Raw genomic sequence first — 23129 nt, 5'->3', positions numbered from 1 at the left:
CACAAACTTATACTGGAATATATACTGTCAAAGATATACTGACAGAGAAGAACACTGTCATCTAGTATCAGACCACTGACAACAGCCTGAATGTTGTCAGTAATGGTCTGGATGAATAAGTATAGAAATCAAAAAGACCACTGACATGACTCAGCAGGTAAAACACTTGCTGTGCAAGCCTGGCACCCTGAGTTCAATCCCCGGAACCTACATAAAGGTTGAAGGAGAGAGCCACTCCACAAAGTCATTGTATGACCTCCACACACAAGTGTAAATGCCCTTAAAACATATAAACAAAGAAAAAATAACTTTACTGAGATAGAGCTCCCTTGTTGAAAGTGTGTATTTTAAAGCCCTGAATGTATCTATGTTACGCAACTGTTGCCACATAATTAAAGTATAATTATGCCCCCAGAATCTTGGTGTCTAGCAGAAGTTATTCTCCTTTTCTCCCATCTCTTTTTAACTCTGTGTAAATATTAATCTTTGTACAAATTTACCTGCTGTGGACATTTTAATATTATAGGAAGCCAGATTAGGAGGCTGTTCGAATAATCTGGGCCTAAGTAATAAGGGCCTAAATTAGAGTAAAAAGACAAAGGAATAAGATATGGCTAGAAGGCATAGCTATCAGAAAGGAATTTGAGGAAAGACATAATGTAACTAGCTCTAGGCTGAGCATGGGAATGACAGCAGCAAAGAGAGAGTCTGCACCATTAGAAAACAGATTGGCCTTGGAAGAACCTTTCAGCATCCCTAGATCCCAGTTCTTATTATAAGATGAAGATTTAGGTGTAATGATAGAAAAAGGAAAGATAAACTTCAGAATTAGACAAGGGTTGGTTCTAGCCACTCACCCAACCCTCGTAGTGAATTGTTGGGAATGTAGGGTTTTGGTACGTTGATGAAGATGAGCATGAAGCAGTTATTGCTGAGAGTGCTTGTTTTCAGAGTCAGCCTATTCCGGCTAACAGGAACTAGGAAGTTACCTGGCGTGACTCTCAGAAAGTTGTCATGGCATTAGAAATGGGAGTGCCATCATGAAGTTATTTTTAGCTCATACCTCGGGTACAGGTGATGTCTGGTTACATCTTTCAACTTGCACAGTTTCTACATGTTTTCCCCCAGCTAAATGTAGCTAGTGGAAAAAAAAAAAAAACAACTCTTAAAACCCTGCTGATTTACCTAATTTTAAATTCATGGCCATGAACATCAAGTAGCTCTTCGGTTCTGTCAAGCACTCACTGCCTTCCTGGCTCGCCTTTTCCTCTTTCTTAAAATCATTTTACACTTTGTTTTCTCTCTGAAAACACCTCAACCTCCTTCTCTTGTGGTGACCTAATTCACATTTTACTGAGAAAAGCAAAGCACTGACAGGAGAACGTCCATGCCTGACAGCATGTGCACGCATGTGCAGAGACTGTGTGTGCGGTTTTCCTTCCCACCCAAAGCACTTGAGTGATGCATTTTCCCCACTACTTATCAGAGCGTTGTGCTTACCATAGACGGTCATGATGTTAACATTATGAATGTTGCTCTTTTTTCTCTGCTGTCCTCTTGCATTCTCTATCCTACGTACATGACTTTCCTAATAGTGACTCCCAGAAACATTGATTATCACAAGGGGCAATATTATGTGGTTCTATTTATAGAAATACCCAGAGTAGTCAACTCTGTAGAAAAAGAACATAGTTGGTATTTCCTCCGACTGGGGAAGATAGAGGCCTGGGGGTCAGGAAACAACTGAAGAGCACACTGCTTTTATGAATATAACAAAAGCACATTTCAGATATGTAAACTACTCCACAAGTGAGTCATACCTCAACAAAACATAAAAAAGGAAGGCACCATTAGGAGCATCCCCTATCTACCCTCCACAGTTGATCCCCATTGCCACCCTTTCCAAATGAGGCAGCCAAGGCTCAGGGGGCTTAGGTGACTTGCTGAGGCCATACAGTCCAGTGAACAGCTGAGTTACATGTGCCTCTCTAGACAGTGCTTATTGCATATAAGTCCTGTCCCTTGAAGAGAAAGCCATTTTCTTCTGGGTGTATACAGTGCTCTTAGTACATGAAGAAGGCCTTGGTTAGCCCTGGATTAACATACCCTTTAGCCTTCTGTTTAGCTAAGAACATATAAGGGTTTTTATAGGAAAAGATGTAGCACAAACGTTAAGAAAATAATTGATGTTGGGCCATAGGAACATGAGGAATCACAGGTTTATTCTATCTGTGTAGGTTGGTCATGTTTCTTCTTTAGAACAGTATTTGTTGTCTTAAAGAAGATTTGAGTATTTTAATAGAGAATTTAGAATGACATTATTGGATAATCTTAGATCAGTTACGTATTAAACTTTTGCTATATATTAGCACTCAGCTAGACTTACCTCAGTGGTTTGTATATTCACAAGATGGAAAACATTAACTATGTTGCACACTTGAAAGGTCTACATCTGCAGATGATATGAGACACATACTGGGATTTCCATCCCAGAAACCTGCCCTTTCACTCATCCAGTCAATCAACTGCTTCTTGGTAGTGAGGCAGTATCTGGCAGAGAGCTTAGAAACAGTCACCGTGGAAGAAGGTCATGAGCAGGCTGGATCTGAATTCTGGAGGATGCAGCCAGGCCTCCCGGTGTACTCTTTCCTATGCATCTGTCGGGAATCTGGCCTTGATGTTCCTTTAGCTTTGGAAACAAGTGTATCTCTGGAGTGTTTGGGTCTGTGACTGGAATGCAGAGAGCAAAACCTGGCTATTGCTCCTACCCCTGTTTCATTTCAGTGAGGAAGGTAAATGAAGCCTCGAAATCAGGCCACCGGCTCTTAACCCAGTTAGGTAAGATGGGAAGAAAGCAACAACTTGGGGGAAGCCTTGACCAGACTCAGGAACAAATGTGAGAGGCCTGGCGGTATTAGGTTGGTGCAGTGACTGGTCACCAGCTCTGGAGTCTGAAGTGTGAGAAAGTTACTCATGCTGTTACTTCTAGTCGAGTGATTGAATGCTTGTATGTCATCGTGTCCAAGAAGATAGAAATGAATGTGTCTGTGCACTTGGAGTTCTGCTGCATGTTTTGTTGTTCTTCTTGACCAGAATACCTATAGTATGCTTTTGTTCTTGGATTGTTTTTGTCATGGTCCTCTTCTTTAAGTCATAGAAAATAAGACCAACATAGAGCCCTGGAATTATAAGGAAAATGGTTTTTATTCTTTTGACCTTTGAACTTAACAAAACAACTTTAAGAAGTTCATCCAGAATATTCTCCCCCAGAAGCCAAGGAAGCAGCACTGAACACAAGCCTGAGAGTGAGTGTCTCCTTCCCCCAAAATTCAAGTATCCAAAAATAGGTTCTCAGAATAACTGCTGTCGTGAGCGAAAATAGCATTGCAGCCACAGTACTATGGCAAACACAAATCAAAGCTCTAAACTTGGTGTCCCTGCCCTTAACCTGATGTGCGTATAATCTGCGTTTGAGACGTGTCTGACACACAGATGCATTCCACACAAGTGTCTTATTTCTTCCTGGGAGAATTAGTATGGAAGAGACCAATCGGCTTAGAAAGCATGTTTCTAGAATATTGTTTGAGGGGTCTGTAATTTAATTCCCTTGGTCTTCAGCATTTTGGAATTCTTCCCAGGACAGTTTGTGTTAATGCTTGGATTTGGTGTCAGTCTCATTCCTGTCTCTTTTCACTTGTAGTTTTGGTGAATTCCTTGCCGGGAGGATTCAGGAAAGCCAGATTTGCAGAAGCTATGTTCTAGTGCAGGCTGGCATGGCCTGGGTACTGTGAGCAGTCATCCCTGACTGGCCTCTGTCAGAAGACCGTTTTCCAAAGATAGTTTGTTAATGCCTCCTTCAGCAATAGTCTTACAGAGTGTTTACAGGTGTAGGATAATGAAATATCCTAGAGGGTTATGATCTCTCATAACAAAGAGTGGTAAACAAAGTCATTGTTAACCTCCCACCCACTTCATCCAGGTCGTTCTCATTTCTTATAGCATGAGAAAACTGCAAACTCATGTCTAAATAGTAACTTAGAAAAAAACTGATTTCTCTTATTTTTCTTTCCATCCTTAAAACTTTCTTTACAGTCCCAAGAATATTTTGTTTATTTCTGTATTATATTGTTGCTGAATTGAGTGAGCCTGCTAAGGAAAGTACCTCTTAGCTCCTGGATCTCAGGCAAGTTAGTAACATCAAGAGAAAAATGGAGTGTGTTTTTTAGCTCTTTCCATTTAAGTGTGATTGCTTTTTACAAGTGTCTAAGTCAGTAGTGGTGGATTTGTTAAGTGGAATGCCACAGCAAAGGACAGAGACAACTTAGTAAACTCGAGGGAAGATGCAGATGACATGACGTGAAGCAGTTACGTTTTCATAATAAAACACAAGGCAAGGAGGAGTCATGGTGACTCAAGCCTATCAGGCCAGCACTCGGGAAGCTGAGTTTGAAGCCAGACTGGGAAGAATAATGAATTCCAGCCTAGCCTGGGCTGCTGGGTGAGTCTCTGAGAAACTGATAACAATGAGTGATAGTAAAATAAAGCAACAGTTACAAGTGTACAAAGATAAAGATTGAGACATAATACAACTTAAATTATTTGTTTTAAATGTTGGTGTTGTGTTTTTGTGTTCTTTTCTTTTTGTTTTATAGCTGATGATATAGTGATTAAGAACACATTGTTGTAGGTACCTTTAGACGAGCCACTTGCCAAAAGTAATGACTGCAGAGCTAGGAAGATGGCTCAGTGGTTAAAAGCCGCTCTTCCAGAGGGCTAAAGTTCCATTCTTAGCACCCACATGGCAGCTCACAACTGTCTATAACCTCCAGTCCAAGGGGAGCCACCCTCTTCAGGCTTCCACAGCACCAGGCACAAATATGGTACACAGGCATATGTACAGGCAAAACACCCCTACATATAAAAAGAAGAAAAAAAGATGATACTCATCTGTAGAAGTGCTGTGATTTCATGACTACAGCATACATGCCATGTGATTAATAATCTTCCTTTCACTACATGTTCAAGATTTAAAAAAAAAATAGAGCCAGTGAGATGGCTCAGTGATCTAAGACTCCTATCACCAAGCCTGACCACCTGAGTTAAGTCCCTGGTAGTCACATGTTGAAAGGGAAGAACTGACTAATGTAGGTTCACCTCTGACCTCTGATGCACCTCCTCCCCCAAAATAAGTGAATAAAATCTAGATAACACTAATAATATGTATTAATAACTTTCATGGTGTTGTGATTTGAATAAAAATGGTCTCCATTGGCCCATAGTGAGTGGCTATTAGGAGGTGTGGCCTTGCTGGAGAAATTGTGTCACTGGGGGCAGGCTTTGACATCTCAGATGGTCAAACCACGCCCAGTGTTGCTTTTGTGGCTTTCATTTCCTGCTGCCTGTGTGTCCCGATGTAGAACTCTCAGCTCCTTCTCCAGCACCACGGCTGCCTGCATGCTGCCATGCTTCCTGCCATGATGATAATGGACTAAACCTCTGAACTGTAAGCCAGTCCCAATTAAATGTTTTCCTTTATACGAGTTACCATGGTCATGGTGTCTCTCGCAGCAATAGAACCTTAATCAAGGCATAGAGTAATTTTGTTGAATTGGAAATTTCTGAATTTACCATTTTCATATTTCTTAATCAATTAAAGTCTGCTTTGCCTTTCTTTTAAAATGAAAACAATCCAAACAGGACATAGCAGTGCCTACAAGTTGTTCCAGGTGCTTGTCAAACTGGGACATGAAGGTCACCTGAGACCAAAGTTCAAAGTCAGCCTGGGAAACAGAGACTTCATCTCATTTTTTTTGTTTGTTTGTTTTTGTTTTGGAGGAATGTGGGATGAAGAAGTAGCCATTCATTTTTCTCTGTGGAACGCTACATAGTGATGAGGCATATTGAAAAGCTCTGGTCCTGTAGGAGAAGTGAATGATGGGTGGGGCCCAGGCTACCCACAAGAGACTGGCAGTCAGACCAGTGGGATGCGTAAAGTAACGTCAGGAGAGGAGACACTGCAGAAGCACACAAGCTGCTTGCTGTGGTTGGGACAGGATGTTTCAGTCGGTTGAGAGGAGGCAGGACATGCCAGTAACAGGAGTGACTTGCTGTGAGCATGCGTTCACTAAGGCTAGAGTGGCGAAGGATCTTGCATCCTATAAGCTTGGCTGTCTCTGCATTTTGATTTGCATCCATGCCGCAGTGAGTTCTCTAATCATATTCTTTTTCATTATCCATTTTCCAAGTTGTCTGTGCCGCCACTTTCTTCCCACATACAAAGTGGAGTGTTTTTGCTTTTTCAGTGCCAGTTATCCAAGATTATGGTTTAAGTGGGCTGATTTATAGGACAGCATAGGAATTGAAAGATTGAAACTAGTTAGCAGTCTTCCCAGACTTCCTTTCTAAAGTCAGAGCCTGACTAGACTCCCTTTTCTAGACATGAGAATAAGTAACTTGCCATTCCAGCCACACTGACTCTTTAAAATCTTCTGATTCCCCCCATATTATATATTATAAAGGATGTTGTTATAAAAGTTACAAAATTCACTTTTCTCACTGACTTGGTGTTAAGGTGCATTGTCAGGATGGAGTTACAGACAATATCATTGCCAGAGAGAATCAGTGTGTTTTTCCTGGCTCTTCAGCGACATGTTTTTTGTGCTCCAGGAAAGCATTTTGTTAGACCCAGCAGGCATATGAGGTACATGGCACTGGGCATGAGGGCTAATGGTTCTAAGTGTAGCTTGAGTATGATTGAATGAGTGTGTAAGAAGACCCCAAACTTCAGCAGAGTCACAGACTGTTATCCCAGGTCTGCTCCTCCAAACCTGTCAGGCTCAGAGGAGGGACAGTACAGTATTTTGTGATTTTGTTCAAAATTTTAGGGTCTTTAGTTCAATTCAGAGATAATAATGGGAAGATTTAAAGGTCCCACTTAAAATGACTCAGAAATCACTTTCATTCCCTCAGTGTTGTCTTCCCTTTGCTTACTATTGTTGTTTTCCTTCACCCATAAAAAATGTTCTATGCTGGCAGAGTTGAAGCTCCTGAACTCTGCTCTGTAATAAATGAGAATTAAGGCGCATGCCCTCTGCCTCCCTGAAACGGTTTTGCCATCAGCTGGTCCTCCCCCCTCTTCTGATGTTATCACTGTTCTAGAATAGGAAATGCTGGGGAATAAAGTAGACATTTTGGAATTAATAGGTACTGGAAGTTGAATTTTAAAATGAGTTTCTCCTCTTCCTTACCCTTGTGGAATACTCGAGTGGAGCATGATGAGCTGCACCTCCTGTACCTCTGCAAAGAGAAGGAAGTTCTTAGCATTTATATGAGACAGCAGGAGCCTGGACATGACCTCATTTCAATCCATTAGACTATTTGAGGAAAAAAACAACAAAACTTTGCCACTTATTGACGAGTAAAGTTATCCCAATCCATTTCTCATAGCCAATAAGAAGATGAACTGTCCTTAAATGCATTTTAAAATTGGCAAATTATACTTCCTGGTTCCTTTCTGGTCAAACAGAAATAGCTAAAAGAGAAATTATCATGATGCTTTTGAGGTGGATTAAAAGTTTTCTTCGTTCTCTTGTGGATGCTTTGCCAGCAGTTGTTATTTTTAACAATGTTTGAACCCTGTTTCTCAATAGTTCTTGAGCCAATTAAGTAGAACAGAGAACCCCACGCTCCTCATGCCATCCCATAGCCATAGTCTACAAGGACACGAAACACAGTTCATACCATATTAACAAGTCATTGTGAGATATAATGGCTTCATAAGAACCTAACTTCAGATGTGTGAAAACTAATTAAACTTGTTGCACAAGTTCTAATTGGTCTTAATAATAAAAACCCGGAGCCAGATAATCAGGGTAAATGCTGAAAGATCAGAGACACAAAGGAGCAAGCCACAGCCAACTCCTACCTTGCTAACTTCTCAGCTGAAAAAGGAATGAGCTCCTGTCTCCTTCCGCCTTATATTTCTCCCTCCTCCTAACCACGTCACTTCCTGTCTGTCTGTATAGACTTCCAGACCTCTGTGGTTAACTAGTGGCTAGCTCCTCCCTCTGATCTTCAGACAAACTTTATTTGTTAGAGCACAAACAAAATATCACCACATGAACTTACTGAAAACTCTGTGGGAAACGAGTGAATGAGCTTCTTAAGGTTCAGATATGCCAGTTTCTACCTTGTGTAAGTTCTGTGGTAGATACAAGGGGACACTATATCATCAGCACGATCAAAGGAAACCTTGGCCCTTATTAACAGTGAGGGGGAAAGTTGTTACGTCCTAAGATCACAACTTACACAAGGGCTTGCTCGTGAGTGTGGTAGGAGAGGAACTTGTGAGTCAGTATTCTACGTGACTGTCTTTTGGTTGAGGAAACTTGAATGTATTGCTAAGTGTCATGGTACAAAATCCTTGGATGTGCTCTTTAAACTATACTTGGAAGAAGACCTATGTACCATAGCAGTCCTGGTCATGATACAGTGACTCCTACAAATTATTCTGTTCTATTGCTTTGGTGACATCCCAGCAGTTATGAGCACTGACTGCTCTTCCAAAAGTCTTGAGTTCAATTCCCAGCCACCACATGATGGCTCACAACCATCTGTAATGAGATCTGGTGCCCTCTTGAGGAAGAGGTCAGTCATCCTAATTAATTTAGACCATGAAAGCCAATATAGACAAGTTCAATAGAACCGCCATATATGGACTCTCTGTGCATGCTTCAGCATTGCAGGGCATAAATTTCATTTTCATTCATACATTAAAATTTCAGACTGGGGCTGGAGAGGTGGTTTAGCTCTTGCTGAAGACCAGTTCCACCTGATCAGACTTCCTCTTCTGACCTCCACTGGTACTACACACATACATGTAAAATAAGATAAATTAATGTATTTTTCAAAAGCCCAGACTCTCTTTTCTGTCATCTTGCTGACTGGTCAACAAAATAGCCTTTCTGTTTAGTTATTGCTTGGAAGTTTACTAACCTTGTATACAGTTGCTTAACAGCCTTTTAGCTGTGACACTGAGTAGTAACATGTCCCCCCAGGTATTATCAGAATTAATTTGGCTTTTTTTTTTTTAAGACAGAATCTCCCAACAATAGCCTAGCTGTCTTGAAACTAACTGGTTTGTTGCCCAGGATGACCTCAAAATTAGAGATCCACCTGCCTCTGCTTCCTGGGAGCTAGGATTTAAGAAGTGTTCTACCATAACTTGCCTTTTGTTGTTGTTTTTAAGAAAAAGGTTTTTTTTGGGGGGGGGGGTTGTTCGGTTTTTTATTTTGTTTTGTTTTGAGACAAAGTTCTCTGTAATTATTAGCCTTTTAAAAGGTCGCTGAAGGCCCATTACCTACACTCTGATAGTTTGACTATCACTGGAAATGATTATGAACCCAAGACACAGGAAGGGAAAAGTTAGGCTTCAGGAAGTACTGGGGGAACTGCAGACCAGTGCATCCCGATTCTTTCTTCACTCAGTCTTGGCCAAAGGCTGAGACGTTATTGCAGCCTCAATTCTTAAGGGTTTATATACTTGGTTTGCTACTTATTGAGATGAGAGAAAAACAAATAGATTGATCCCCGGGAAAACCAGTTCTCATTTTATGCTCAGACATTATCCTTTTGGCATGAATGTGCATTTTGCAAAAGCTTGGTATTGATCCTAAGGAAGAAAAAAAAAACCCATCAAGGAGACAATGAGTTGATCTGTATCAATCCTCTTTTGTTGATCTTTGTATTATGATACATTATTGGTCTGCCAAGTATGAGAAACTTAATTCTGGATTTCCTTCCAGTTCTCTCTCACAGATCTACTTCCTATCAGTAAAGCAAAAGGTGCAGCCACACACAGCGTGGCTGTAGGTGAAGCAGATTGAAGTGGAACTCACCAGCCCCAATGCCCAAGAGTTTGTGAACTTTCAAAATGTTGCTTTCAGCTGACTTGCATTTCACTCACAATTGGTAGTTTCTCTAGAAAGTTTGTGGACAAGCAGACCCAAGCACCACCCTTTGTTAAAGCGGAGAGGTGACCAAATATATGGAAATATATGGAAATTTCATGAACTTCAGTCAGGCTGCTTGTGGCAGGCAAGTGTTCTTTCTTCATTTTTTTTTTTTAATGTGGTAGGAACTTGCCAGGTTTACTATTTGTTTGGCTTTGTTGTTGCTTTTCCAGAGAACTCCAGAAATATCACTATATGTATTGACTTGGATGTAAAATGTCCCTTGGGTTCATATGTTTGAAACCCTGGGCCTCAACTTCTGGTGGTGTTCTAGAAAGCTGTGGAACTCTTAGGAGATAGGGCCAAACTGGAGGAAAGGGATTTCTGGGGAATGGGTTTTGGAGTGTATAACGTGGTCTAGCTTCCTGTCCTCCCTTTTGACTGGTCTCCTGGAATGTGAGCAAACTCCCATCATGCTCTCCCACCATGCCAAACTACCATGTCCCTCAAACCATGAGCCAGAATAAACCCTTTCTCCTTTAAGTGGCCTCGTTCAGACAACCTGTGACAGCAAAGAGAAAAGTGAGTAGTGCCTGGCTATCAGCACCAGCAGTGTGCCGCAAGTCCACGAGCATCTAAACGTGGAATCTGCAGTGAAGGGCTTTGCAACGTGTAAACCTTGGAAGGCCACATTTCATACATGGTGTCCATAATTCTCAGCCTTGAGGGGTTTTGTTTGTTTGTTTTGTTTTTGTTTTCAACAAAGGGCATCTTGCTATCCTGATAACCCCACTGTAGACACAGACTGGTAATGTGTAACAGTGGTTTAATCCAGAGTTTATTTAATCCTCTGATACCCGGGGAGGAAAGATGGGTCATTGTTGTAGTTGTCCCCTGAGATTTCCTTTTTCAAGGAAGCAAAGCCCTTGGGCGAGATGCAGCTGTGAACCTGCAGGTAGCATGGGTCCCTCATCAGGAACGCCTGTGAGATTAGCAGGGCTATGGGCTAGTTGATTCATCTTTGGAAGTTTGCATAGCATATCTTAAACAAAATCAGAAACAGTTTCCTGTCTTTAGCTAACAATGGCCATTCCTATTAGGATTTTGAGTAAATGAACTGAATTAGGAAACCTGCGTTACAGGCCGTGTGACCTTGAATAAGGCAGTTCTTTCTCCTTCCTGGCTCCATCTATGAAATTCACATTCTTACTACAAGTAGAAGATGCTGACCTGCTGATGTTTCTTTCCAACATAAAGGTCTGATTCCTTGTCAGGGTCTGCTCTACAGTCTCAATCCGCGTGCAATAGGGCTGTGTTAGGACTTCCATGGGCATTTATGAACGATTTGAAAATTTGTCTTCTTATGTCTTTGCTCTGTCCATAGGCTGATGCTAATTTTTCTGCTTAAAACTCTTTATCTTCACAAGCTTTTCCCTTGTAAAACTTTTAAGATACTGCCAAGCTGTGAAAACAGACAGCTTTCTCTGCAACAGAACTCATTTATATTTTAGCTTTCCTCTTCACGTACACCTTTTAAAAGGTTGATGTGGGGAGAGCCATTATTTATTTTGTTCTGCCTGTAGAATTAAAAATGAACCCATCTGTAAAAAGGCATTAGTGTAGGATGATGGGCTTTTGCTTGCCGTACTCGAGTGCATTTGCAAAACACTCTTAAATGTTGCTAAAAGGTATAGGACAAACTAAGAAACTTTATTGTTTAATAATAATTATATAAAATTCCATTTCTCACATCGTAAGATAGCATACTTTCTTTTCAAATATTGCATTTTGCATTATAAAGTTATTATATGACTAATATATAAATTGTGAGGAAAGACAAGAAAATACAAAGTAGACAATAAGGCCCTTTTATGCTATCACTAGCTGGTAATCGTTAATGCTTGCTGTGTTTTTCAGTCCTATCTCTTTATCTTATGTACATATCTTTTTAAACAGAAGAGACTTATATCGGCTGTGCAATTCAATATTTAACTATCATTACATAACCTTTTAAATAGAATTTTATTATGAATGCTACCTTGAGAATATGTTGTAATTTATGGACATTAAAGTTAGCATCTGTCTTTCTCTTCTGGATCTAACTTAGGATGAGATCAAACGAATTCAGGAAATTATGGCCATAGTGGCCTTACTGCATAGCTGATTATGCCCCCATTGTATACATGATGGTGGCTGAAGTATACAGAGAAGCAGGTGGGTTGGATTTGAGAGAAGCCTGCTTACTTGCTTGTTTGCTGTTTTGTTCTCTTGCTTGCTTGTTTTGAGATAGCAATTCATTGTGTAGCCCAGGCTAGCCTTGAACTGACATCCTCCTGCCTTAGCCTCCCAAGTTCTAGGTAATTACAGGTGTGAGCAATCCCACCTGGCTTCAGCATCAAACAGCTGAATATGACCTTGAATTCCTTTTCTTCCTCCCTCCACCTGGTGAGTGCAGGCTTAGCAGGCTGATCTCTACATGCCTGGCTCTTTCTGTATTTTTCTTGTTAGACATTTTATTTATCTTGCTCTTAAATACATATATCCTTTTGTGTTAACTTATTTAATTAGGTACTATTTATATGTGGGAAATTCTGATTTTTAAAAATGGATTATATGTATTTACCATATACAATATGAATTTTTAATTTTTATTAACATTCATTAATTTTGCAAAATGGTAGGCTTCATTATGGCATTTCATACATATATAATATGTATGAAATTTTTGATCATCTTCAATCCCCTGTTAACATATTCTGCTCCCTCCCAACTGTTTCCCTTCCATCACCAAGCCCTCTTTCTACTTCCATGCATTATCTCTATTGGCTTCTTTTTCTTTGAGGATTATTGTTCCATGTGTATGCACATATAAATATATAAACAACACCCTGCTGGGTTCATTTAGCATTGCTCACATGTGTGTGTTTTAGGGCTGACCATTGGTATCCGATAACCAATTAGGGGCTCATTCCTGGGAAAAACTGATTCTCCCATCTCAGCAGTCATCGATAGCTTCTCATCTAGGGGCGGGGCCTTGTGAGATTAACCCCTTCCATGTTGGCATGTCTCCTGGTGTTGTCGTTGTTTAGGTCTTGTTTGGGCTGCCATATTGTTGAGATTCACAGAGGCAGCTTCCATGTCATGTATAGAAGACGCAGTCTCACAGCAGACAGTCTGGTCCTCCTGTGGCACTTGCAGTCTCTCCACCCTTCATCCTTGGTGTTTCCTGAGTCAGATGTATAGGACTGTGTTACAGATGTAGCAGCTGGGGCTGGGCAACCCATCAGTTGTTCTCTGCTTTTTGGCCAGTTGTGGCTTTCTGTAATGGTCTCTCTCTCCTGCAAAAGGAAGCTTCTTTGATGAGGAGTAAGAGCTACATATATCTGTGAGTACAAGAGTTAAGTACAGAGAAGGCAGAAAGGGATTATACTGCTTTGGTAAAGTAGCTGTAGTGGGTTCTGGGTTCTAGGGCTATACTGTCTCACCAGCCATGGGTAATTGGCTATAATTCCACTATCAGACATGAATTCCCTCTCACTAAATGGTCCTTCCGAACAATTACATAGCTGTTGGTTACCAACAAGATATAAGTGCCACTATTGCACCTTTGGGGATATCATTGTTGTGGTTCATAGGTGTCTCAGCTGGGCAGGACTGTTGATTGCTTTTCTGCCATGGCAGCTTGCATAGTACTTTCCAGTATTATAAAACCTAGTCTGCAGGGAGCATGCTTCTGGGACAGATCAGCTCCTGAGTTCATAGGGTCTTCAGCAAAAGGAACTTACTTCAGAGCCTGGGAAACAACTAAGTTCAATACAATACTACAATAGCCTGAATTGTTTTGGGAGTTGCTTAAATTTACTGAACAACAACTTAAAAGATTAAGTTTCTCATGCCTGGTTTTCTCTCTCTCTCTCTCTCTCTCTCTCTCTCTCTCTCTCTGTGTGTGTGTGTGTGTGTGTGTTGTAGCACATGTACACACACGCGCACACACACACACTTTTATATACGTATAAATATATAATTGTGGGTAAACATAAAATAATGATTCCTTCATCCCTCTCCCACAGTATTGTCCACAACTGCCACCACCATTCACCCTTCGTGCTACCTGCTTGCTATCTGCTGTTCCCTCTCACCTAGCAACTTCTTTAGTAAACAGTACTATAAAGAAAATGGACTCAAAGTCAGAAGACTTGATCTAGTTAGTTCTGTAACCTTGGGAATGCAGCTTATACTGTCCCATTTCAAATGACTAGTTAGCAGTCTTCAAGACCCCTAACTGGGGCTGGAGAGATGGCTCAGTGGTTAAGAGCATTGCCTGCTCTTCCAAAGGTCCTGAGTTCAATTCCCAGCAACCACATGGTGGCTCACAACCATCTGTAATGAGGTCTGGTGCCTGTAGGTGTAGACAGACTATTGTATACGTAATAAATAAATAAATATTTAAAAAATAAAAAGACCCCTAACTGCCTCAAGACCAGGCTCAGTGATGGAGTCGTATGCACAGGAGAGTTCTAGTTCTACCCTTCTCATTTCTCTCTGGCCCCAGACTGCTTCGTGGAAACTTTTAAAGGTATGATCAGTCTTAGAAAAACTTTGATATGTTTGAAGGAAAGGTAGAATATCATTTAATGATCTGTAAGTGCATGGGAAAAGTATTACAGCCTGTAGCAAAGACAAATCCCTCTATTGGGAGGGCTTTCCCATCTGTCATCTCTGCCTTTACCCCATCGTATAGAAACAAAGAAATGAAAACATTTTAATTGTTTTATTGCTAAAGATCATTTCACACATAGATGCTCTTAAATAGGGGGTGGGACAATTAAACTTCATAGCATGAAGGCTGGTTTAATGTTAATGTCTTCTGAAGAAACTCACACAGAATTTTGGGTAGTAGGAAACAATCCTGAAAGCTTATTCTGGATAACTAAAACAGCGAGATTGTAGATTTCTGCCCCAAGAAGAGCTAAAGCCATGAAAACACAGAGGGAAATGTCCACACATGGCTTTAGCTCTTCTTAGGGCTGGTCTCTGTCTTTTCTGCAGTCTCACCAAGACACACAGGGAAGAATTCCCTGGCTTCGGTTTTCAGGGCTGAAGTGTTACTGAAATGGAAGTGCTTCGAGGGCATTGCCATGTGTGTGCAGCTCATGGCTTCTCGTCTCATGGACATTATTTTGCCACTTTTCATTCTAATTCTTTCCCATCATCATATAGCAAAACAGTCATTTGGCTTCCCTATGGGAGGCTATGCACTGGTCACTCACTGACGGTGTCCTTAGTGATGCGCAGTGTCCATAAAATTTGCTGTCACTTTGTGTTGTTACCCACAGGCATGTGCATACATTTCTTCCCCTTTTGTATATTTCACAATGTCCAGGGCTGTAAGCATTTCCAATAGAAAGAAGAGTAAGGTTCCAGCATTTGATTTCAAGTCTCCTTTAGAACAAATAACCAAGATCTCCTAAAGTAGAAATGTTCTTTGTTTTGTTTTGTTTACAAAAACCAAAACAAACAAAAAACAACTAAAAGCCAAAGTGCTGGGAGATGAATAATGATTCGTTCTATATAGGGCTGTCATAGGGCATGTGGGTACCACCCCAGGGGCTCCCACCTCTATCTCCAAGCCTTATCCCACATCATGCCTTCTCCTTAGTTACTGCCACAGGTACACACCTGGCTTCTGCTCTACAAAAATAGCTTTGATGTCCCTACTTTAACCCATGCTCCAAGACACCTAAAGAGTTGGTTCTACTCTGCACAGTATGGACTCGGTCTTTCCTCCACTTCGATCTGCTGCCCCATCTCAGGCACTTTGCATTCAGCCTGGGTTGTGTGTCTTCCAGTCTCAGAATGCTGCAGGCTCCTTAGGATTCCTTTACTCTGTCCTTGAGAGCCTATACAACTGTCAGCTCTCATCTGCTACCATCTGCTTGCTGTGCCTGCAGCAGCCACTGTGCCTCCTTTCATAGTTCCCCGTTTACCCCGTCTGCTGTGACCACACTGGTAAGTTTCGTCTGGTTCATCTTTGCCCACCCTGATAGTCAGCTGGTAAGTAGAAACTAGGACTTTGTTTTGGGGTGATTAAGAAATTCTAGACATTAGCCTATGTGCTGACTTCCTTAATAGTCCAATTTGGTCACATATTACTAAAAAGAAACATTATTCTGATGTAATTATAGTCATCTATGTCTCCATTGCTAAAACCACCAGCATACCTGAAGGAGATACTGTGGAACCTGCTGGGACCCTGAAACTCTTTCTGCTTGAAGAAACTATGCTGGTTCCACCAGAAACCTTGCTTGGAGCCTCTGCTTTCTGTTCACCCCAGATTCTTTTTTTACATTCCTTAATGCATTTTTTTACTCACATGTCTTAGTCACACATTTGTTAGTCTTGTGCTAGGACCAACCAGACTCCCTTTGTGAGTAATTACAAACATGGTCATTTTCTTATTTGATACTTCTCTTTCTCTAAGCAAAATTCCCTCTCACTGAGCATCTAAGGGGAAGAAGACCCAGGGCTTTTGTTACATAGGACTAGTCAATATAGTGCGATCCTAGGTCTGTACCTTACTGCCCAAGCAGGGGATGAGATTCAAGTTCCTTATATATTTTAGAGTCAATCCTTGTTGTAGCACGATGAGTAAAAACCCAGAGACAGAAATTGGGGTTCAACCCAAAGGTCAGAAAAGCAAAACAGCCCGCCACTGATTCTTAGTTCAAAATGGTGCTCCTGCCTCCAGGAATCTCCGAATGAGACTGTGTGTGAGAGCTGTCTCCTCCCATTTTATATTCCTCTCTAGTGCTGCTGGGATTAAAGGCATTACTACTACTACTACCACTACTACCCTGTTTCTATGGCAATCTAGTGTGGCTACTGGGATTAAAGCTGTTTGTCACCACTGCCTGGTCTGTACGGCTGATTGGTGTGTCTGTTTTACGCTCTGAACTTCAGGCCAGCTTTATTTATTAAAATACAAATTAAATATCACCACACTTTGTCAGACGTTTTCTCTGATTCCGTAGCTTGTCTCTTCACTTTGCTGTTACTTCCTGCTGTATTGGGGGTCTTGTCCAGGAAATCCTTGTTCATTTTGATGTTCCAGAGCACTTTAATTTTCCTTCTAGTGCTTTTTTGGCTTCAAGTCTTATATTTAATTTTGATTTGAATATTCTTTTAACTGGTGGTATCCAGTTCATTCTTCTGCTTACAACCAAGGTTTTGTTAGACTGTGAAGGCGTAAGTCATAAACAATGCCACACCAGTTTGGAATTATGATTAATAGGGTGGTATTTATTTAAAGGGGAAAAAACTTACAGATCACCGTCAGCCCTCTGCGCAACCAGGAAGGGAGTCTAGTCGCCGGGCGGAGCAGGAAGTGAAGAGAGAGAGGATAGGGAAGTGGCCGCTTTTTTAAAGGGAGAGAGACCACGCCCCAATGGGCTGGTATCTCAGCGGCGATAGGCTGGAGGAGTGGGAGGACCTCCCGTAACAAGACTGGATGGAAACAGTGGTTGCTAGCTAAGATCTAAGGTCCCCATGAAAAAGTGATGGGTAAGACCTGACCCATCATCACAGACTTACCTCATCTCCTGTTGAAGAAATGATAAGTGTCAGAAATGAACAGATATTGGGATCTTACCAGATTTCCTCTATGCACCCAGTGAGATGATCATACAGCTTTTGTCCCTCACTCTATGGGAGGCTCTTATCCCTGGGATGTCTCCAACTTGGTTGTGATAAGTAGTCTTTTTAATGTGCTCCTAGATTCCATTTGCAGGATGTTAACTGAAGGATTTTATGGGTTTTTTTTTTTTGTTTTGTGTTGTTTTTTTTTGTTTTTTCTATGTTATCTGTGGTCACTAGGGTGTTGGGATAGTACAAATCTTCTATAATGAATTTAGAAAAACTCTTCAGATTTTGAAATGATTTATGAACAATTTGTGTTAATTCTTTAAACGTTAGCCAGAGCTCAGCAGTGAGGTTAAGCAGAATATTTCTTAATCATAAACAATAGGACTGGAGTTATGACTCAGCAGTTAAGTGCACTGGCTGCTCTTCCAGGGGACTCAGGCTCAATTCCCAGCCCCAACACGACAGACAGCTCACAACCATCTGTAACTCTAGTTCCAGCGGACCAACGCCCTCTTCTGACCTCAGTGCGCAGACATAAATGTTGGGCTACATATAATTTCAAAAAACAATAGCAACGGTTTTTTTAAAAGAGGGGGAAATGCTGCTTTTTCAAAAATATGGCTTAGATTATATGAATAAATTATCCTTTTCCTGAGGTCTTGATTTGAGAGAAGTTACTGGGGTCTCCTTACTCTGATCTTCATTGTATGCATTTAAATCCTGGAAATACAGCTTAAAAGAGAACTCTAAAACTTCGAGTTAATAGAAAACATTATGCCTGGAGTAACTGAAAATTTTAATTTAGCTCCCAAAACCAGTATGGCAATTTTTTTTTGTTAGTCACTGCATCACAATACTAATGCCTTCTACCTGATCCCAATCCACTTTAGAGCATGAATTGTCTACAGAATTGTATTAATCATCAAACTGGTTCTTAATTATTTCAGTGTTTCCCCAAGGTCCTTTTGTTGTAAAAATGTGTTCGTTCACTTCGAAAACCCTGCAGAGAATTCTGCGAAGCACATTATGGAAGCCAGCCATGTCAGCAGCGTTTTATTTCCTGCTCTATGCATCGTTCTTGCTCGGCAGAGATAAAGGCCTCTTACAGCTATGTGTGTTCTGTGTTGGGCTTAGCCATACACTCCTGTGACCCCAGCGTCTGTGAGACAGCTGAGGTGGAGTCTGGCCTGGGTTTCAGTGCTTTCTGTGGATGAGGAGGAGGTACAAGATGGAAGAGCTGTGAGGAAGGAGCAGATGAGTTCCTATAGGACTCGCTTGGTAACGAAAACTCATTTCTCAGGCCATTCACACTGGAGGAAGGCAAAAGGCAGGTGTTCTGGCAGGAGACAGGCACAGGCTTACTCTCTTTCTTACTTATATGGCAGCCACAGCATGACGGAGGTGGTGAGGCAATCCCGAGCCTCCATAGTAAACCTCTGAAAATATTTGAACCTAAGTAATGTGTGAGGAATATGAATCAGTCATGGTCTTTCAGGTTATTTGGCCAAAGAGTTATAAGGTATACTGATCATAGAATTGTCACTTAAATGGGACCTTAGGTCTTGGCAGCCACTGTTTTCCATCCAGCCTGACAAAGCCTTAATTGTAAGGTACACCTTACTGTACATGCCAGTGAGAGAGGAAAAAGCAAAACAATATTCCCAGTTAAGAGATGTGTCGTGATTTCAAGGGTCACAGTGATGAAATGTGCATGATGAAATATGTGAAAAAAGATCTTCACATTGGTACAGAGAACAGCTGAAAAATGCAAGAAAGAATTCGAGAAAATGAGAGGGAGAGGGGATACAATTAAGGACAAGTAGAAAAGTTGACCTTGAAAAGGGGAATGATTTATGTTTTCTTGGCTATGAGAAAAGAAATGAATAATGGCCTAGGGAAGTTTAGCAGTTCAGAAGCTAAAAAATCTAGCAAACCAATAACCGCGAAGGCAAGGTCATCTACAGAAAGACGGACAGTGGTGGCTTTGAGGGCTTGAGACTTCAGAGTAGAAAGGTTTCAGAGGAACGAGTCATGAAAGAATTCCATCAGAGGAAGAATCCGCTTGGCGCTGTTGTGTGGTGTTCGGGAACACTCGGTCCTCCAAGGAGGATGGGAATAAAAGGGAAGGTGCTGTGCAGCAGGAGATTTGCAGGGCGGGATCACAGAACAGAACAACTCATTAGTACAATTCCCTTCCTCTCAGACAAGTTTGGCTTGTCTGTCATTTGGGCAAGAAGTAAGGGCTGCGCCTAGAAGTAGTAAACATTTATTTTTAACTTAGGAGAGGAGAAACAATTACAGGATTAGTGACTGCTGGGAAGATGAAGGCTAAAGTTTGCAGAGATGTAGATTAGGAGGAGGCTGACTGGAGAATTCAGAATTTAAAGTCATGGAGGGAGAATTCAGAACGATACATTTGGAGGCATGTTCTCTTCTTATAAAGCACAGGTAGAATCATGTTTCTGTTGTATGAAAACCTGGTTTTCAGTGGATGGCCCTTCATTCCTAGAGGACAGAGCAAGTGCATTGCCAGCTTGTCCCCTCTCCCCTGACGAAGTGATCGGCACTAGCACTGATCTCATCACACCATCCTATGAAGCCCGTGCTCTTAACACACTCTGCTCTTCTCGGTGCCCAGGGATCTCGTGGTCTCATCTGCCATTGCCCTTGACAGTGCCAGTCCTCAAGACCTAGCTCAGACTTCCCCGTGACATCTTTGCAGACTCCTCCCACAAGCATGACCACACAAATCCTGTGACCTTTCACCACAAGCACACTTATGTATATCCTTCTGTCCCGAGTAGATTGTGAGCTCCTTGATGGCGGTAAATGAGTCAGCTGGGTGACGTTTCAGACGTTAGTCTGTGTTCCGGTTACCTGGCTGTCTGTCATATTGAAGTTTGGTTCTGAGTCTGCGCCATGGAAGCTGTGCTGCTGCCACGGCCTAACCAAAAGTTCAAGTAAACACAGAGGCCAGGACAGCATGGACATGCAGCAGCCTCGAGCATGGTAGCTTGGAAGGGTCTGAAAATGAACATTGGCACTCCAAGGACCATGCAGGAGGAGATGCTTACACCGAGGGAAACAGTAAGGAACCATATAGAACATGGTCAGAGACAAGGGTGGGAGCGTATGGCTGGGAGGCTTATGTTTTAGAAAAGAAGATGGAGGAATGAGGCAACAGCTTTACCCAAACTGAAGGGAAGGTGTGCTGTCCATATAGAGACCTCGAGGGAGGAGAAGGCGACAGGTCAGGCTTTTAGGAGGAGAGGGACCTCTAAGGAATTTGGGCAATGAGTGGTCTTTCTGCCATTGCTAACTGGCTGATTTCCAGGGAAAGGAAGATTTGGTAGGTACTAGAATCCAGTAAAGGTCATTGCCTGATTGTCAGCTTCCAGGCTCAAGGCGTGAAAGCTCTCTTTTTCTGTAAGTTCACAGATGTCAGAAAAAGTAGCACTGATAATGGCATTCTGTTTCCACCTACATTTTATGAGTCTGCTCAGTCTAACAACAGATTTAGCAAGCCTCGTGTTTTAACTATTGTTGAGTAGAGTAATATCTACTTCCTAATATATAAAAATGAAACACATAAGTATCCCTTGAAGCCCCTTCTTCAACAGTGGGTGCTCAATATTCTCAGCCTGATGTATGTTCTCCTCTTTACCCATGGGAACCAGCATGCATGCAGACAGGAGCCTTCTAATTCATAGCATTTGTGCTTGTACAGAGTAATTTAAGTTAAGTAAGAAGCAAATCTACTCCTTACGTTGTCTTCCTTTCAGGTGCACAGTAGGTACATAGGTAGTGCTTACCATAGCAACACTAGCAACTGTTTCTATCCACCAAAAAGTTCTTCCGGACATCCTGGATTATACCAAGTTACATCTTAAAGGAGACATTTTAATGAGCACATTTAAAGTAAAATATGCCTTTGTTGGTTGCCCCTGCAGTTACTTCAATGAGAATCAATACCCAGATGAAGCAAAGAGAGAAGAGATTGCCAATGCTTGCAATGCAGTCATACAGAAGCCAGGTAAGGAGATGAGCTCAGAGGGCAATGCTCGGTTACATTCAGTGGTCTGTACACTCACCCTCGTGCAGGTCCCTGCCCAGTGTTCCCAAGCAGTACTCCTGATGTTCATGTGACATGGATGAAGTAGTCAACACTATGACTCTCCATGAGACTTAGGCCCTGTTTTTAATTATGGAATTTTTTATGTTTTTAATTTTGGATTTATTTGTCCAAAATTTAGCATAAATTTATCAATTCTGACATAATGGTAAAGTGTGAAAATTCAAGCAAGTTTTATTGATAAAAGTATGTAAAACCATTTTGTTCACCATTGCTATAAAATTGTGTGAGCTGTATTCCTTTGTGGGGCAGCTTTTTGGAGTTGAACTCTATCTGCTTCCCACACTGGGACGGGTGACTTCTGCCTGGCTAAATGGTGGTTCCTTTTGAAGTCTCCTGTGGAGGTCCATAGCCACTCTGGCACTTCCTATGTACCATACCCCCTCCATACTTGAGAGACTTGGCACAAGCAGCTGGTTTCCACGTGGTCACTTGTTTTGATGGCTTAAAGACTATGTGAATATCAGAGTTTTATACGGTGAGGGGGATTAATCTCCTTTATTTAGGAAGTCAGCTTCTAGGGATATTACCCAACACACTCAGGTCTACCTTTAGGTAAGGGGAGTCTGGGCCTTGAGTGCATAGGCCTGCAGTCCCAGTGCAAGGGATTTGCTCCCTCTGGAAAACACACACCTATTAAAAGCTGAAAACAAGAGGCCAGGAGAGGAGGAGATAGCACAGATGTTATCTCCATAAGAATTAACTGTGGTAACCAAGAGGACAGGGAATCTGAACTCTAACCTGAGCGGTACTGTGCTCCAGAACAGTCACAAAGTGGATAGGTACATGACCATTAGCCTTCAACACAACGTGTATCTCCTATCGTACATGAAATGTAACATATATCTTAAGATGCCAGGATTTTATCTGTATACGTCCATAAAGAATAACATCCCTCTCAGTGCTGCTATTTAAATGACACCTCTCTGGAACTAACATGGAAACTATGATTTGATCTGGAATCCTAGTAATCGGACTTGGTGGATTTTTTTTTTTAAATATTGAGCATGTCTTCTTGAGTTGTGGCTAGCTGTGTGTTCATTTATGTATTTGTTGATGCAGTAATAATTTTAGTGGGTTCTTAGTGCTAAGCAATGCTAAAAAAAGATTCCACCCCATCTGTTATTTTGGCAATAAATAGAATCAAAAGCAACTTTTAGCAAAGAAATATTTCTTAAGAACAGTTCAGTCTTGGATCTAAGATACAGGTTATCTGAATTTTGTTGCATGCATTCACAGGCAAAAAGCTGTCTGACCTGGAACGAGTTACCTCTCTGAAAGTTTATAATTGGTTTGCTAATAGACGGAAGGAGATCAAGAGGAGAGCCAATATCGGTAATGTATCAGAGAGACTGCCTTCTCTCATGAGAAGTTTAGAAATGAGATAAGAGTGACCAGTTTATGAG

The 23129-nt window shown here is 41.5% G+C and overlaps 1 protein-coding gene across 12 annotated transcripts in view; it reads left to right on the top strand.

Moving 5' to 3' along the window:
- Hmbox1 (homeobox containing 1) overlaps positions 1 to 23129 on the top strand; it is a 135488-nt gene that overhangs the window by 97291 nt on the left and 15068 nt on the right. For all 12 annotated transcript variants that reach the window (XM_041672731.1, XM_041672715.1, XM_041672781.1 and 9 more), the window contains exons 7-8: positions 21542 to 21624; positions 22963 to 23058. In XM_041672731.1, coding sequence (XP_041528665.1) covers positions 21542 to 21624; positions 22963 to 23058 — 179 coding nt within the window. The remainder of the gene's footprint in view (positions 1 to 21541; positions 21625 to 22962; positions 23059 to 23129) is intronic.

This window comes from Microtus oregoni, unplaced genomic scaffold (assembly GCF_018167655.1).
Source record: "Microtus oregoni isolate MIOR12 unplaced genomic scaffold, Mior012 000001F_ref0000356, whole genome shotgun sequence".
In the NCBI taxonomy this organism is placed as follows: Eukaryota; Metazoa; Chordata; class Mammalia; order Rodentia; family Cricetidae; genus Microtus; species Microtus oregoni.
This window is presented reverse-complemented; position numbering and strand designations above follow the sequence as displayed.